The sequence below is a fragment of the Dipodomys spectabilis genome, unplaced genomic scaffold (genome assembly GCF_019054845.1).
Source record: "Dipodomys spectabilis isolate Male_0828 unplaced genomic scaffold, ASM1905484v1 ptg000098l, whole genome shotgun sequence".
NCBI classification, from domain to species: Eukaryota; Metazoa; Chordata; class Mammalia; order Rodentia; family Heteromyidae; genus Dipodomys; species Dipodomys spectabilis.
Genome location: NW_024870775.1, coordinates 8,832,422 through 8,848,693, shown reverse-complemented (window position 1 = coordinate 8,848,693; position 16,272 = coordinate 8,832,422). Strand labels below are relative to the sequence as shown.

Below are 16,272 nucleotides of genomic sequence, written 5' to 3'. Positions count from 1 at the left end.
AGGAAGTGGACAAGGAAAATTTTCCTTCAGGATTCATGGCATCACTGTCAAATCAATGCTCATTTGGGCAGAACTGGGCAAAACGGTCTTCCCAGAGAATGCTGAGAAATAGTCTAATTTCTGCAGTGTTAGAAGGGGGCATGTTTATCCTCCCCAGCAGGGGGCACTGTGGATAGGGAAAGCTAACCAGGAAACAGGACTAGCTAAGGAAAAAACTTTAAGTCTGCCAGGTCTGCTAGGATCCATTTCCTGGCAATGAGGAGTCAGAAGTTATGAGTCATCAAGCACTCTGAAAAAGGTGAATGAATCCGAATAAAAGAGCATGTGGAAAATGAAGAGCCTCTGCAAAGCCCCCACTGACTTTCAGGAACCAGCTTCCCACTGGGTTTTCCCCAGCATTCTGCCTGCCCCAGTTTTTTCTCCTTGAAGTAGCTGATATTTAATAGAAAAACCATTAGCGTCCCGTGATGGTGCCACATGCTTGGATGTAGGTTGAGAACATCTGGGTAATAACAGACACCGAAACCACACTGTGGCAAGGTCCCCAGGAGGGAGAACTATTTTTTCCTCTTTCTTACATAAAGCATCTTTGCAGCCAGCCATATTCTCCTTTGAATCGAGGCTGCTGCCTTTGGTCTCACATCATCAGCCTTCTCTGTAGTATAGCAGGTGCATGAGGAGGGGGGTGCCTGGTGTTACAGCCTGCCCCATCCACTGGAAGAACAACAGAGGCGAGCAGGGGACCTGCAGGAAATGCAATGCAATTGCAACCTTTACTTCAGTTCTAGGCTCATGCATAAAGAGCCTACTGTGTGCCAGGAGACAGACAGTGAGGCATCCATGATGGATATAAGGTCATGGCGAGAATGTGCTAGCATTCAGACATGTGCAGAAAGTAAGCTTGGTCTGGAATTCTTCAAAGCCCCCTGATAGTGCCTTTTCAATCCTCTCTGAAAAGCCACTGTACATAATCCCCTGGTGGAACATCTAGAAAGCAGATAGAGTTCTGAAGTTCAGGAGCGAGCTCCAGGCCAAAGATCAAGATGTGAGTCACCACCAGAGGACATGGGTAGAGCAGAGTTATGCAGCATGCAAGTCAGCAGGCAGACTATAATGGTTAAGGGAACTAGAACATGTAGACAGCTTGGGACTAGAAAAGGGAAAAGGATGATAGAGTTGTGGGTACTAGGGGAAATTATTGATTCATTTAATTTATTTGTAAGAGACTGGGACATTTACATAATTTGAGAGGGAGGAAAAATGTGAAAACTTAGAAGTTCCTCATGCACTTAGAAGTCATTGCTTATAGAGTAATGATGTGCAGCACAGGGGAAACAGCCATGAATGACAGACAATGGAGCTGGGTATAGTGGAGCATGACTATAGTCCCAGTGCTAGGGAACCCGAGATAGGAGAATCAAGAATTCCAGGCCAGAGTGAATTATACAGTGAGAACATCGCAAAAAAAAAAAATAATAATCAAGCACATGCCCGCGCTGGTGGCTCACACCTATAATCCTAGCTACTCAGGAGGCTGAGATCTGAGGATCGCGGTTCAAAGCCAGCCCGGGCAGGAAAGTCCATGTGACTCTTATCTCCAATAAACCACTAGAAAACCGGAAGTGGCAATGTGGCTCAAGTGGTAGAGCGCTCGCCTTGAGCTGAAGACATAAGGGACAGCACCCAGGCCCAGTGTTCAAGCCCCACAACCAACAAAAAAAAAAAAAAAAAAATCAAACACATATCTATAATCCCAGCTACTCAGGAGGCAGAGGTAGGAAGTTCATAGTCCAAGGGTGGCCCAGGGAAAAGCATAATGTACTTGAAAAACAAAGCAAAAAGTCATGGGAGTATGGCTCAAAAGGTAGAGGGCCAACTTCCAAGTGGTCCAATCCCTAGTCTCTCTCTCTCTCTCTCTCTCTCTCTCTTCCTCTCTCTCTCTCTGTCTCTCTCTCACACACACACACATATACATGCATGCACCAACACTAACAAGGAGCCTGGTCTCTTACAACTAACACAACAATCAACAAATGGAGGAAGTGGTTCTGTGGCTCAAGCAATAGAGTGCTAGCCTTGAACTGAAGAGCTGAGGGACAGTACCCAGGCCCAGAGTTCAAGCCCCATGACCCACTAAATAAATAAATAAAGTATATGGGGCTGGGAAGGTGGCTCAGTGGTAGAGCACTTGCCTTGCATGCCTGAGGCCCTGGGTTTGATTCCTCAGCACCACATAAGCAAAAAGAAAAAAGCTGGAAGTGGTGCTGTGGCTCAAGTGGCAGAACACTAGCCTTGAGCTGAGGGACAGCGCCCAGGCCCAAAGTTCAGGCCCCACGACCAGACCCAAAAAAACAAAAACAAAAACAAATGGACAAGTAGATAAATGCAAAATTCCAAAAAATGACCAGTAAGGGAATGGAGTACAGGAGAAAGTAAAAGACACTACTTTGAAAGAGTAGTCAGGAAAGGCTCCCTAATGGGGTGAGTTTATTTAGATCTGGGGAGCAAATGAGTAGCAGGTGGCAGGAAGATAGAGGTTTGAAGCTAACTTGAGCAAAACACATGAGAATGTCCATCTCCGTGTTGGATGTGGTGGCATCATTCCTATTGTCCCTGAGACACAAAGATGCCCAAGTAGGAAGATCACAGTCCAGGTTGGCCCAACTATTTTAAAAAAATGTGATTGGGTGCTGGTGGCTCAAGCCTATAATCCTAGCTGCTCAGGAGGCTGATATCTGAGGATTTCAGTGCAAAGCCAGCTGGGGCAGGAAAGTCTGTGAGATTCCTTATCCCCAATTAATCACAAAAAGCCAGAAGTGGGTCTGTGGCTCAAAATAGTAGAGAGCTAGCCTTGAACACAAAAGCTCAGGGACAGCTCCAAGATTGTGAGTTCAAGCCCCAGGACTGACAAAACAAAACCTTTCCTCAAAAATAACCAAAACTCAGGGCTGGGAAGGTGGCTCAGTGGTAGAGCACTTGCCTTGTATGCTTAAGGCCCTGTGTTTGATTCCTCAGCACCACATAAGCAAAAAGAAAAAAAAAAAAGCTGGAAGTGGTGCTGTGGCTCAAGTGGCAGAGCGCTAGCCTTGAGCTGAAGAGCTGAGGGACAGCGCCCAGGCCCAGAGTTCAGGCCCCACAATTGGACCCCCCCCCAAAAAAAAAATAACCAAAACTCAAAAAGTGCTGATGAGGTGGCTCAAGTGGTAGAGTACCTGCCCAGCAAATGGAAGGCACTGAGTTCATACTCTAGTAATGTAAATGAAAAAGAAACAAACAAAAATGGATGTTGACTTCACTGACAGGCAGGAAAGGAATTTATAGGAACTGATTTTTGGTTCACATAATCAGTGCTGAAGACTCAGACCAAGGTTGACTAGCTGGGCACCGATGGCTCACACCTATACCCTAGCTACTCTGAAGCCTGAGATCTAAGGATCTAAGTTCAAGGACAGCCTGGGAAGCAATGTTTGTGAGACTCCATATAAACAGCAAAAAGCTAGAAATAGAGTTGTGGTTCTAGTGGTACAGCACTAGCCTTGAGCGAAAAAGCTAAGGGACAGTGCCCAGGCCCTAAGTTCAAGCCCCAGTACCACTGTGCATGCATACACGTGCGCACGCGTGCGTGCGTGCATGCGCGCGCGCACACACACACACACACACACACAGGGCTACATTCCAGAAATGTGTATATCTGCAGGTTCATGTTTGATGGCCACAGAATCCTCTGAATAGATGTGCATGGAGAAAAAAAACAAAACCCAGGAGGGAGAGCTGAGAAAGTCAAAATTCAACACTGGAATATGTGCTGTATAGCATTTTTATGGAGCCAGGATGTTCTCTGTGGGACCTCACAGCAGTGCCGTAGAACCCAGCATAGTATTATAATAATAGTAACTAGCAATTAGTGAGGGCCTGTCACATGTATAAGCTCTTGTATTGATTCATTTGATCTTTCCTTCCCTCCCTCCTTCCCCTACTCTCTGCTTCCTTTTTACCTTCCCTGCCTTCCTCCTTTTTTTCCTTTCCTTCCTTCCTTTCTTCTCCCTCTCTCTCCCTCCCTTCCTTCTTTCTTTTCTCCCTTCCTTTCTTCCTTATTTCCTATCTCCCTTCCTTATTTTCTTCCCTCCTTCCAACAAGTATCCTAGGCTGGCCTGGACTCTTCTGCAACAGCTTCCAGAACTCTAGGACTACAGGAATACACCACCACACCCAGCTCTCCTTTGATCCTTAGAATTTTTATTACAATGGCCATCCCTGGATTTGGATCCTGATTCCATAATTTCACAACCCACATTGATACTGTGCACTGTCCCTCCTGTAAACTGCTTTCCTGCAAGTCTTCGTTTCTATCAACTCTGCTTGGATTTAAAAAGGAAAATAACAAAGGGGGAAGCCATAAATTTGGAAATAAAGTCCTGTGGGCAAAGTGCTCCCCATGTCAGTTACCCTATGGAGATAAACTGAGGGAGGAAGAGGTGGGGAAAGGGGAAATCTGTACAGTTTTGCCTTGGATCCTTCCTTGCAGGTGGATGAAATCTTGGGGGACCAGCCCATTGCCAAGGAGCAAGTGTTCATCGCTCTAAAACAGTTTGCAGCTGAACAGCGGGTGGATGAACTGGTGTGGGCTCTCACGTTGGCACTGCCCGGAGAGGCATGGGGGCCACTCCTGGATAACCTCAGGTACTTCTGATGGGGCCCAAAATGGGCAGAGACTGGGTGAGCGTCACACTGAACTGGCCGCCCTCCCATCACCAGCTCAGAACATTCTGCCAGCTTGGGGAGATGCTGCCCAGAAAGACCACTCAGGGAAGGCAACTGTTGGTGTTACTAAATGCCAGGGCCTCGTCCTACAGGATGGTGACCAGTGCAGGGCAGTGACCTGAGAGAGGACACATTCATGATGTCATGTCACCCGCTTGGTGCCAATCTCCCAACAGGATACCAAAATACTCCTGGGTAGTTTTGGTTTGTTTGTTTTTATGGCAGTACTGGGGTTTGTAGGCTGGCTCTCTTACCACTTGAGTCCTGTCTCTGGTCCTGATTTTTGCTTATTATTATTATTTTTTTGTCAGTTGTGGGGCTTGAACTCTGGGCCTGGGAGCTGTCCCTTAGCTCTTCAGCTCAAGGCTAGAGCTCTACCACTTGAGCCACAGCACCACTTCCTGCTTATTATTTTGAAGATGGAACTGTGCTAGGTGCTGGTAGCTCATGGTTGTAATCCTAGCTACTCAGAGGTTGAGATCTGAGGATCAGGATTCAAGGCCAGCCTGGGCAAGAAAGTCCTTGAGACTCCTAGCTCCAATACACCACTAGAAACTGGAAGTGGCACTGTGGCTCAAGTGGTAGAATGTTTGCCTTGAGCTGAAGAGCTGAGGGATAGAGCCCGGGCCCAGAGTTCAAGTACCATGACTGATCAAATAATAATAATAATAATAATAAAAATAGCCAGGCGCTGGTGGCTCATGCCTGTAATCTTAGCTACTCAGGAGGCTGAGATCTGAGAATCACGATTCAAAGCCAGCCTGGGCAAGAAAGTCCGTGAAACTCATCTCCAATAAACCACCAGAAAACCAGAAGTGGTGCTGTAGCTCAAGTGGTAGAGCACTAGCCTTGAGATGAAGAGCTGAGAGACAGCGCCCAGGCCCAGAGTTCAAGCCCCACAACCAACAAAAAAAAAAAAAAAAAAAGAAAGAAATGATCTAATAATAATAATAATAATGAAGTTGGACTCTAATGAACTTTCTGCCTGGGCTGGCCTTACACTTTGATCCACCAGATCTCTGCCTGCTGAGTAGGTAGGATTACAGGTGTAAGCCACTGGCTCTGGGTTCTTTACAAAGAGGGACCAATGGTGCAATGTGAAGGCAGGACGCTTAGGTGCTGTGAATCATGACATTCACCCTCATCCTACAAGAAGTTGTTGTTTTCTGCCCTTTGGGTGCCTTTATTATATTTTATTTAATTTTGGCAATACTGGTTTGAACTCAGAACCTCATGTTTGCTAGGCAGATACTCTACTACTTGAGAAACACACCCAGAATTTTTTTTTATTTTAGTTTAGTTATTTTTCCAAATAAGGATTCCCCTTTTTGGGTTGGGCAGGCTTAGAACCTCGATCTTCCCATCTCTTCCTCTTAAGTAGGTGGGATTAAAAGCATGAGCCACTTGCCAGGCACAAGTGACTCAATATCTGTAATTTTAACTACTCAGGAGGCTGAGATCTGAGGATTGTGGTTTGAAGCCTGCCTGGTCAAGAAAGTCCGTGAGACTCTTGTCTCCAATAAACTACTTAGAAAAAGCCAGAAGGCGGGGCTGTGGCTTAAGTGGCTAGCCTTGAGCCAAAGAAGCTTATGGACAGTGTCCAGGCCCAGAATTCAAGCCCCAGGGCCAGCAAAAATTAATTAATTAATTAAAATAAAATTGTGAGCCACTATGCTCTTTGATGACGGTGAAAGGTATGTGCTAAGACCTCACTAGGTCCTGATGGGACACTGGGTCACTAAATTCACTCTGTGCCACACTACTAATCTCAGAGAGGTTCAGAGACTGGCCAGAAACCACACAGCCAACTAGTTGCCATCACAGGACGTAGAACCAGGTCAGCTTTGCCTTAGACTCACCATTAAGTTTGTTAGTTAGAAAGGAAAAAATCATGATAGTACTGTTGGGTTCTCACCTGGGGTGACCACAGGTGGCCCCAGGGATCACCCCAGCCCACCTTCATGCCTTGTGGGCTCCACTGTGTGGACAACTTCCCATCAGGCTCCTTCTGAGAGTTGTTCTGCCTGGGTCTTGCCAGGCTTTCTCCCCCACCCCACAGCCCCCCTAAACACCTTCAGAGCCTGAGGCTGTCCCCGCCCCGCCCCCATTCCGCGGCTCAGCCCGCCCCCTCCCCTCGCTGCCAGTCACCCCGCAGCCTGCCCCTCCCTCTGGGCCTGGCCAATGTCAGGGACGGGGCTGGCCACTCGGTCCCCCACCTCCGCCCGGGAGGGAGAGAGGGCGCAGCCCGAGCCGAGCACCGGAGGCCACCGACACCGGCTACCATGAGCTGCCTAGGGTGAGTAAGGGGAAGGTTAATGAACACTGACAATAATAACAATAAGAAAAAGTTCTTGCTAGAGCTGAATTTGGCTCCGGGGTGGTGCTCAGCGCCGAGGGCTGCCTGGGAGGGGATGGATGGGCACCACCCCGTACCCACCCGCCCTGCCCAGGCTGGTCCTGGGAGGTTCTGCCCCGGGGAACTTGGCAGGATGGTCTTCCTGGCTGCCACACTCGGCTTGGAGGCTTGGAGTCCCTCCCAGGCCCCCTGGTGTCTCCTCCGTGCTGCCTGGCGTCTGTCCCACACCTCTCCGGGTTGCTTTCCTGTCCCCAGGCGATCTATCCACAGCGGGTCAGGAAGGGAGGAAGGGGCGGGGGTGGGGGGGGAGGGGGCTCGATTTAGATCCCGAGCACCTAGGGAATGTCCCATGCCCTCAGCATGCTCAGGGCACAGCCCCTGAGCAAAGAAGAACAGCTGTGTTGTCAGCGGGTGTCAAGTGTGACAGGAAAATTAAGGGGAGGCTGCTGGAGGTGGGGGATGGTGCAGAGGGTGAGGCTGGCAAGCAGGGGCTTCAGCCACCGAACCCTGACATCACAACCCTCCCCCTACTTCCCTACATCCCCCCTCCCTTCCCAGGCTGGCCAGTTGCCAGTGGGCTCCAGGCGATCCAGAGATACAATTACAGCATCTTCAGGAAGGGCTCAGAGGGGTTGCAGAAGGGACATTGCCACAGCTAACTGTGATTCTCAGGCCTGGTGGGCAGCCCATGGCTAAGTCACCCACCCACCCTCTCCCCAGAATCCCCACAGGCTCCTGTTCTTTCTGGAGACAGCAGGTGTCTGCACTGTAGCTCAGACGGTGAGGATCGTGGGTTCTGTGAAGAGGCATGGACAGTCCCCAGGGAAAGTTCATCAAAACTGGGCTTCTAGCCACAGAGGACAAGGGTAGAGTCACAGTCACACTCCGAACCCGATAATGCCAGCATGGAATGGGTGTGGGGCACTGGGAACTATTGCTTAGGGAAGACCCCACATGGAGGAGAGACAGATTTAAATGAAAGGTTAACACAGCCAAAGAGGAACAGATGATGAAGTACATGTTAAAGTTCTACCCAAGCCAGGTGTAGTAGCACGCACCTATAATTTCAGCACTCAGGAGGCAAAGACAGGAGGATCAAGAGTTCCAGGTCAGACTGGGCTACATAGTGAAACCCTGTCTCTAAAGAGTCCAGCTTATTTTCATTGGTTGCGACTGAAGCACTAGCTCTGTATGGCCCTTAGGTGCTATCTGGGACAACACAGATGCGGAACATGTCCAGGTGCCTTTGGGCTGAACTGTGGTGAACTGTGACAGGTCAGTGTAGAAAAGAATCATCTTGGGGAACCAGTGGCTCATGCCTGTAGTTCTAGCCACCCAGAAGGATGAGATCTAAGGATTGTGACACAAGATCAATCTCCGCAGGAAAGTCTGTGACACTTTTTTGGTCAGTCATGGAACTTAAACTCAGGGCCTGGGCGCTATCCCTCAGCTCTTCAGCTCAAGGTGAGTGCTCTACCACTTGAGCCACAGTGCCACTTCCAGTTTTCTGGTGATTAATTGGAGATAAGAGTCTCTCGGACTTTCCTGCCTGGGCTGGCTTTGAAATCATGATCCTCAGATCTCCACCTCCTGAGTTGCTAGGGTTACACCATTGCCCGACTGTGACAACCTTATCTTCAATTAACCACCAAAAAGATGGAAGTGGAGCTGTGGTTCAAGTGATAGAGCACTAGTCATGAGAGAGAAAAAAAGAAAAAAAAAAGCTAAGAGATGGCACTCAGGTCCTAACTACAAGCCCCAGGGCCTGGCATAAAAGAAAAAAGAAGCCTAATTTGGGCCCATCCCCAAAGGAAACTCAGTCTGATTAAGTGACAAAATGGCTTTCTAATTAGGCCAGGCCAGGCAGTTTGGAAAGTGTGCCATGGCCAGGAGGGAACCAAAAAGCAACTAGAGGTACAGGGAATAGATGAGGAGGGGGAGGGCAACACTGGGTTCTCTTGTTACGGAACCACGTTAAGTAGGCTAATTGACCTTTACAGTTTGTTAAATAGGGCTGGTCAGACCTATGTGTTCCTACAAGAGTTCTTAATAGGAAACCACAAAAATAAACTTTTCAGACCATAAGTAGAAAAGGGATTTGCTGAGGATGTGGGGATGGGGAGGGACCATCTGCACCTTCATCTCTACTGCTCAGTGGCAAGGTTTGCTTGTTTTGGTTTGGGTTGTTTTTGGTACCAGTGCTGGGGCTTGAACTCAGGGTCTGGGCACTGTCCCTGAATTTTTGTGCTCAAGGCCAGTGCTCTATCACTTGAGCCCCAGTTCTACTTCCAGTTTTATAGTGGTTCATTGGAGCTAAAAGTCTCAGGGACTTTCCTGCCTGGGTTGGATTCGAACCATGATCCTCAGATTTTGGCCTCCTGAGTAGCTAGAAATTACAGGCATAAGCCACAGTGCTCAACTGTGGCAAGTTCTTTTTCAGGAGAATTTTATAAACTGGTACTGAGAGAAGAGACGATAGTATGTCCTCAGTCAGTGTTGGTGTCACTTAGAGAGGATCTTTTTTTTTTCCCTCAGGAGCAGACAGATTTCTCAATGTGGCACTGTTTGTATTTTGGGTCTGCCATTTTATTGTTTGGAGCCATCCTGGGCTTGTAGACCTCTACTCACTACATGCCAGTAGCACAACTCTTTTCTTTTCGTGTGTGTGTGTGTGTGTGTGTGTGTGTGTGTGTGTGTGTGTGTGTGTGTACTGGCTTGAACTCAGGGCTTCTCACTCTTGCTTAGCTTTTTTGCCCAAGGCTGGCACTTTTTACCACTTGAGCCACACCTTTGCTTCCAGCTTTTTACGAGTTAGTTGGAGCTAAAAGTTTATCAGATTTGTCTGTTTGGCTGGCTCTGAACCTTGTTCCTCCTTTGAACCTCCAGATATTAGCCTCCTGAGTAGTTAGGATTACAGGTGTGAGCCACTGGCACCCGTGAGCCACTGGCACCTGGCCAGATGTCATCTCTCTCTCTCTCTCTCTCTCTCTCTCTCTCTCTCTCATGCCAGTCCTGGGGCTTGAACTCAGGGCCTGGACACTGTCCCTGAGCCTCTCTTGCTCAAGGCTAGCACTTTACCACTTGAGCCTCAGTAACACTTCCAGCTTTTTCTGTTTATGTGTTACTAAACAATTGAATCTATGGGGCTGGGAAGGTGGCTCAGTGGTAGAGCGCTTGCCTTTGCATGCAAGAGGCCCTGGGTTTGATTCCCCAGCACCACATAAGCAAAAAGAAAAAAAGCCGGAATTGGAGCTGTGGCTCAAGTGGTAGAGCGATAGCCTTGAGCTGAAGAGCTGAGGGACAGCACCCAGGCCCAGAGTTCAGGCTCCACGACTGGACCCCCGCCCCCCCTCCCAAAAAAAAGAATTGAATCCAGGGCTTCATGAATGCTAAGCAAACACTCTACCACTAAGCCATACTCCCAGCCCTGGATGTCATTGTTCAACAACTGAAAATATCTCTAGACAATAACAAAAGCTTGCTGAGGAGTGTGGGGTGACAAAAATCACCGTGATGGAGAACTATTGCCCTGGAATACTCTTTGGCAGTGTTTTCTCATTGAAGTAGTCCCTTCGGAGAAGTCCAGCTATGGCCTGTCCCCTGGCACTGCTCCTGATGCTTGGGTCACCTGGCCTGGTATGCCAGCAGCTGGCCCCATCTGAGGCTCTAACTTCCTACAAGGACCTGGTCTTGAGGCAATGTGTCTGAAATCCAGCATGAACATTTGCTCTATGTGTCTGTCCTTAGCCTGGAGGACAGTTTTTATGGCCTTTGGAAAGGCCTGGTTCTGGGCCATTGCATCTGGCACAGAACATCAGAAATGGCTCCATCCTGATGGAATGCTGTAGCCCTGCAGAGGTCTGAGAGCTGTGTTCACCGTGAGGGTATTCAGACATTGCTCTCTCTGGCAAGGGAGAAGACAGGATGTGGGGATTGTGTGGCATGGAAGGGCATTGGCACTGACTGGCTTCCTGCTGCCACCAGGGAGAAATGCCACCCTAAGAGCTCCAGGCAGTGTGGCAGTGTCATGAGGGTCAGGATGTCAGCTCTGCTGTGTCCTTCCTGGGATTGACTTGCCGGCTCCTCAGATCCCAGAATTTGGTCCTCTCTCACACTCAGGCCTCTGGATTGGCAGGAATGACCGTACAGAGCAGGTGTCTGGCATCTGCTCTTGCATCTGACTTGAGGCCCTGAATGATTCAGATATTTTCCCAGCACTTTTTCTCCTTTCTCCTCTAACAGGGCACTGTCTTTATCAGAGAGGCTCCCTTTCTCATCTGGAAGTTGTCCCTGCCTCTTCCTTGCTTGTACTCACTCTCTACTTCCTTATGTTTACTTTTTTTGGGGGGGGGTCCGGTTGCGGGGCCTGAACTCTGGGCTTGGGCGCTGTCCCTCAACTCTTCAGCTCAAGGCTAGCGTTCTGCCACTTGAGCCACAGCGCCACTTCCGGCTTTTTTCTTTTTGCTTATGTGGTGCTGAGGAATCGAACCCAGGGCCTCAGGCATGCAAGGCAAGCGCTCTACCACTGAGCCACCTTCCCAGCCCATTCCTTATGTTTTCAAATCTAGCCACTTATCCTACCTAATGGCTTTCCTGGGCCTCCTCCCAATGTCACCCCTCCCTTGGAGTGACAAGCTCTTAGGGGTTTCTCCACATCCCTTTTGAGTCTATAAACACTAGTATGGACATACACACACACACACACACACACTGCTCTGGAATGTGACAGTCAAGGCCTCCCTCTCCAACCTCTTCAACTGGGTAGGTAGGGAAGGTTTCTCTCTGAGCTCTGGAAACAATGGCCAGCTTCTCTAGAAAACCTCCTTAGGGCCAGGCACCTGTGGCTCACACCTGTAATCTTGGCTACTCAGGAGTCTGAGATCTGAAGATCATGGTTTAAAGCCAGCCAGGGCAGGAGAGTTCTTGAGACTCTTATTTCTTTTTCTTTCTTTCTTTTTGTCAGTCATGGGGCCTGAACTCTGGGCCTGGGCGCTGTCCTTCAGCTCTTCAGCTGTAGACTAGCGCTCTACCACTTAAGCCTCAGCCTCACTTCCAGCTTTTTCTGCTTACGTGGTGCTGAGGAATCGAGCCCAAGGGCTCATGCATGCAAGGCAAGCACTCTACCACTGAGCCACCTTCCCAGCCCCAAGATTCTTATTTCTAATAAACCACCAGAAAACTGCAAGTGGCACTGTGGCTCAAGAGGTAGAGCACTCCCCTTGAGCTAAAGTACTGAGGGACAGCACTCAGGCCCAGAGTTCAAGTCCCACAACTGACAAAAAAAGAAGAAGAAGAAGAAAGAAGGAGGAGGAGGAAGAGGAGAAAGAGAAAGAAAAGAAAAGAAAGAAAGAAAGAGAAAGAAAAAAAAGAGAAAGAAAGAGAGAGAAAGCCTTCTTAGGATGCTGGATGCAGGTACTGGTGGCTCATCTCTGTAATCAATCCTAGCTACTCAGGAGGCTGGGATCTGAGGATTATGATTTGAAGCCAGCCTGGGCAGGAAAGTCTAGGAGACTCTTATCTCCAATAAACTTCTCAGAAAAGGCCAGAGTGGCATTGAAAGCTCAGAGATAGTGCCCAGGTCCTGCGTTCAAGCCCTGGGACCTGCAAAACAAGAAAGAAAGAAAAGAAAAAGGAAGGGAGGGAGGGAGGGAGAGAAGAAAAAGAAAAGAAAAATCTTATGATCTACAGAAGGCAGTGAGGGCTTCCCCTGAACTCTCTGGCTACACTAGGGGTGTTGAGGATCACTGGGCAGCTCCTGCAGAGAGAAACAGACGGAGCCAAGGAAAGGAGATTGCATCCGACCCCGTCCCCCCTCCCACCTCCAGAGAGCTGTAGCGCGCCTAGACTGGGAATGGAAGGGACAGGGTTGGGAGGGGCGTGGCTGGGAGAGGCGTGACCTGTAAGTGGGCGTGTTGGTGGGGCGTGGCCGCCGCGAGGGGGCGGGCGCAGGACCACGGGCCAGGACGTCTCGGGAGGGGCCGCGCGCGCGCTAGCCGGGCACAGGCGTGTGGAGTCGCGCGGTGCCCTCGCTCCGCTCGTGGGTTCCGCCGCCCCGTGCCCATCAGCACCTGCCGCGCCATCATCCCGGATCCAGATGGGGAAGGACCAGGGCTTCTCTCGGCACTTTAGGTAGCTTCCGCGCCGCGCCTCGCGTCCTTGGGAACCGTGCGCCCTGGGCGCAACGGATCCTCCAGGGACCTGAGCGAAAGTGGGTGGGGCTGGGGCCTGGAGGGGCTTCCTTGCCCTGGGCTAGACACCCACGGTGTCTAGGAGCCCAGGAACTGGGGATGGTGGAAATAAAGTGGGTGGATACAATAGAGGTTTGGGTGTTTGGTGTTAGGTGAACTCAGCGCAGCGCTAGGAGTTGTTAGATCAAAGGGCTAGGATAGAAAAGCCCTCTCCCTTTCCCGCAGTGGTGGAGGGAACAGGATGGAGCCAAGGCTGGAGTCCATTGCTCTGGGTGACAATCTAATACATTGGGTCCTGCGATTGGAAGGCACGACCCGTCCACCCTCTCCACTGCCGCTCACAGCCCAAGCTGATGCTATCCAGTGAACCAGGGCACATTTGCCCTCTCTTCTATTCCCACTAGTTCACTTTGGCTGCTCATGTTCAAGGGCGAAGTGAAGAGGCTTGGCTAGAGCAGTGAGAGAATGGAGATTCTAGGGGAACCCCATAGTAGAACAGACACTGAGTGCAAGATCATTGTGAGCCCTGGGCCTCAGGCTTGTTGGCATCACAGGGACTCAGGAGACCTGGGCACCTTTTGCTGGACTGTCACATGCAGAGAAGCCCAGGGATACCATTGCTATTATCAATTCGGTTCTACTGCACTTGGCTGTGATGACTTTAGTCAATTCAGTGCAGACCTGGAGTTGCCAGACCCAGATGCATGGAGAGGTCTCACAAGCCAGGAAGGGTGTCTGGCTTACAGCACAGCCCTGGCCTTTAGCCCAGCCCCCAGGGTGCCAAGCAGAAAACTGGCCAACCAGACTCCTTCCACCTGCCCAATTGGTGACTCAGCCTAGTTCCTCCAGCAGTGGGGGAGGCAGAATCTTTTCTTCTTGTTGCTGGATGAAGGGTGGCACTGGGCTGGGTCATCTGGTTCCTTTCTAGGTTGGGCTAGGGGACTGATCCCCTGCAGAGCCTGAGAATTGGAGCTCCTGATGTGAGACTAGACAGTCAAAGGCTTGTCTTCCCTCCCCACGAGACCAGGAGGGAATGGGGAGTATGGAAGCCAGAGAGAGAAGGCTGAGGCTTTAGATATGCAGGGATCACCAAGGGTGGGTGAGGAGAGGCTCCTAGCTGGCCGTTCATTCTGGACTTTTGGTCATTTGGAACACTGAGACCTGAAGAGGTAGGGCCACTGCATGCCATGGGGAGAGAGTGACCCCTTGTCCCCTCCCACCAGGCAGCTTACTCTGCTGGTCTTGCTTTGTGGTTTTACTCATCTTCCCCACTGAGGCTGAGGAAACTCTGTGCTCTGGAAAGATACAGAGAAGCTGGGAATAGGGACTTGCAAAGCTATTGACCCCTTTTGTCTCCTTGTTCTCCATCATGCCCTTTACATTGGCTCATGGAATCAAGAATGGGGAAGAAATCATTGGGATGTAGCCAGGGAGGCCCAGTGTTGAGGTGCAGGAAGGCCAGGCTCTGATTCCAGCTGTGTGGCTCTGGAAAGGTACAAAACGCTCATGCCTCAGCGTCTTTGGTCATAGACCTCGAAGCCCACCAGGATGTTAGCTGCTGTTGTTACTCAGAGATGTGATTTGGCTGTTGGCAACCCCCTATGTCTGTTGGCAGACCCATCCCAGATGCCAACCTCTGGCTCAGAACTAACTGCAAATCTCAAAGAGGAGACCCCTGGGTACTCAAGACTCATTCTAGGGTGTAAACTATGCATGGGAGCCAGGCCTCCCACCACTTCTCCAACGTGACTCGTTGGCAGGCAGTAGCCACAGGCCTTTCAGCTTTGGGCCCCAGTGCCTGGCTGGTACAAATGGCAGAGGAAGCCAGTCCATGAATGGTACTCTGCATATCTGTAATCCTAGCTACTTAGGAGGCAAAGATAAAAGGATAGAGATTTGAGGCTAGCCCAGTTAATTTTTTTTTTAAGTTAACAAGACCTTATTTTAAAAAACAAGAGCTAGCCAGGCGCAAGTGGTTCACGCCTGTAATCCTAGCTACTCAGGAGGCTGAGATCTGAGGGTCGCGGTTCAAAGCCAGGCCAGGCAGGAAAAATCCGTGACTCTCTTATCTCAATTAACTAGCAAAAACGCTGGAAGTGGACGTGTGGCTCAAGTGGTAGAGCATTAACCCCGAGCAAACAAAAAAATCTAAGAGCGTAAGACCCCCCGAGGTCAAGTCCCAGTGCACGTGCGCGTGCGCGCATGTGCGCGCGCGCGCCTACACACACACACACACACACACACACACACACACACACGGAGACAAGCTTCCCAGGTCACCCCTGGGGACGATCCGGAGGCAGCTTTGGGCAGCGGTGGCGATGCCATCTGTGGCCCTCGTCTCCCATCCCCTACTCCCCACAGGATCTTCATCCCCAAGAAGCACCGGGCGCGCTTCGACGAGGTGGTGTCGCAAGGTCTGCTGGGCAAGCTGTGCCGTGCGCGAAGGGCGCAGGGCGCGCAGCGACTCCGCCGGAGCCGCAGCGAGGAGCGGCCCGAGCGCCTCCTGGTGTCCACGCGCGCCAGCGCCGCGCCGCGCCGCCCGGACGAGCCGCCCCCGCGCAAGGCCGCCTCGCTACTGGGTGGCCGCGTCGGGGCCGGGGGAGCGCGCAGGTATCCAGGGCGCCGAGACACGCGGGGAGGGCAACCCCGAGAAGGGCAGGGGAGGTACCAGGAGCCGGACAGGGACATCTCCTTCTCCTGAGCCCTTGGCCTCATTCTCTCCAGCTGGAGGCAGGGAGGCTGCGGGCCTCGGGTTTCCCACCCCACCCTTTCTTTATCCCCAGGACTGTCCGCATCTACAAGGGTAACAAGAGCTTCGGCTTCACGCTGCGCGGCCATGGGCCTGTGTGGATTGAATCTGTCCTGCCTGGTGAGAAGAGGGCAGCTGGTCTTGAGCCCTTAAGAGCTAGGGTGGGGTGAAGGATCTTAGTACTTTTACCTGTGTGTGTGTGTGTAAAGATTAGA

At 50.7% G+C, this 16,272-nt stretch overlaps 1 protein-coding gene across 5 annotated transcripts in view; it reads left to right on the top strand.

Annotated features, from left to right (window-relative positions):
• LOC122113766 (Grid2 interacting protein) overlaps window positions 1-16,272 on the top strand; it is a 39,013-nt gene that overhangs the window by 1,950 nt on the left and 20,791 nt on the right. For 2 of the 5 annotated variants that reach the window (XM_042686846.1, XM_042686845.1), the window contains exons 2-4: window positions 4,526-4,680; window positions 15,670-15,918; window positions 16,092-16,177. In XM_042686846.1, coding sequence (XP_042542780.1) covers window positions 4,526-4,680; window positions 15,670-15,918; window positions 16,092-16,177 — 490 coding nt within the window. Of the gene's footprint in view, window positions 1-4,525; window positions 4,681-7,015; window positions 7,058-13,108; window positions 13,247-15,669; window positions 15,919-16,091; window positions 16,178-16,272 lie in introns of those variants that run through there. The other 3 variants (XM_042686850.1, XM_042686849.1, XM_042686847.1) reach the window with 3 other exon arrangements.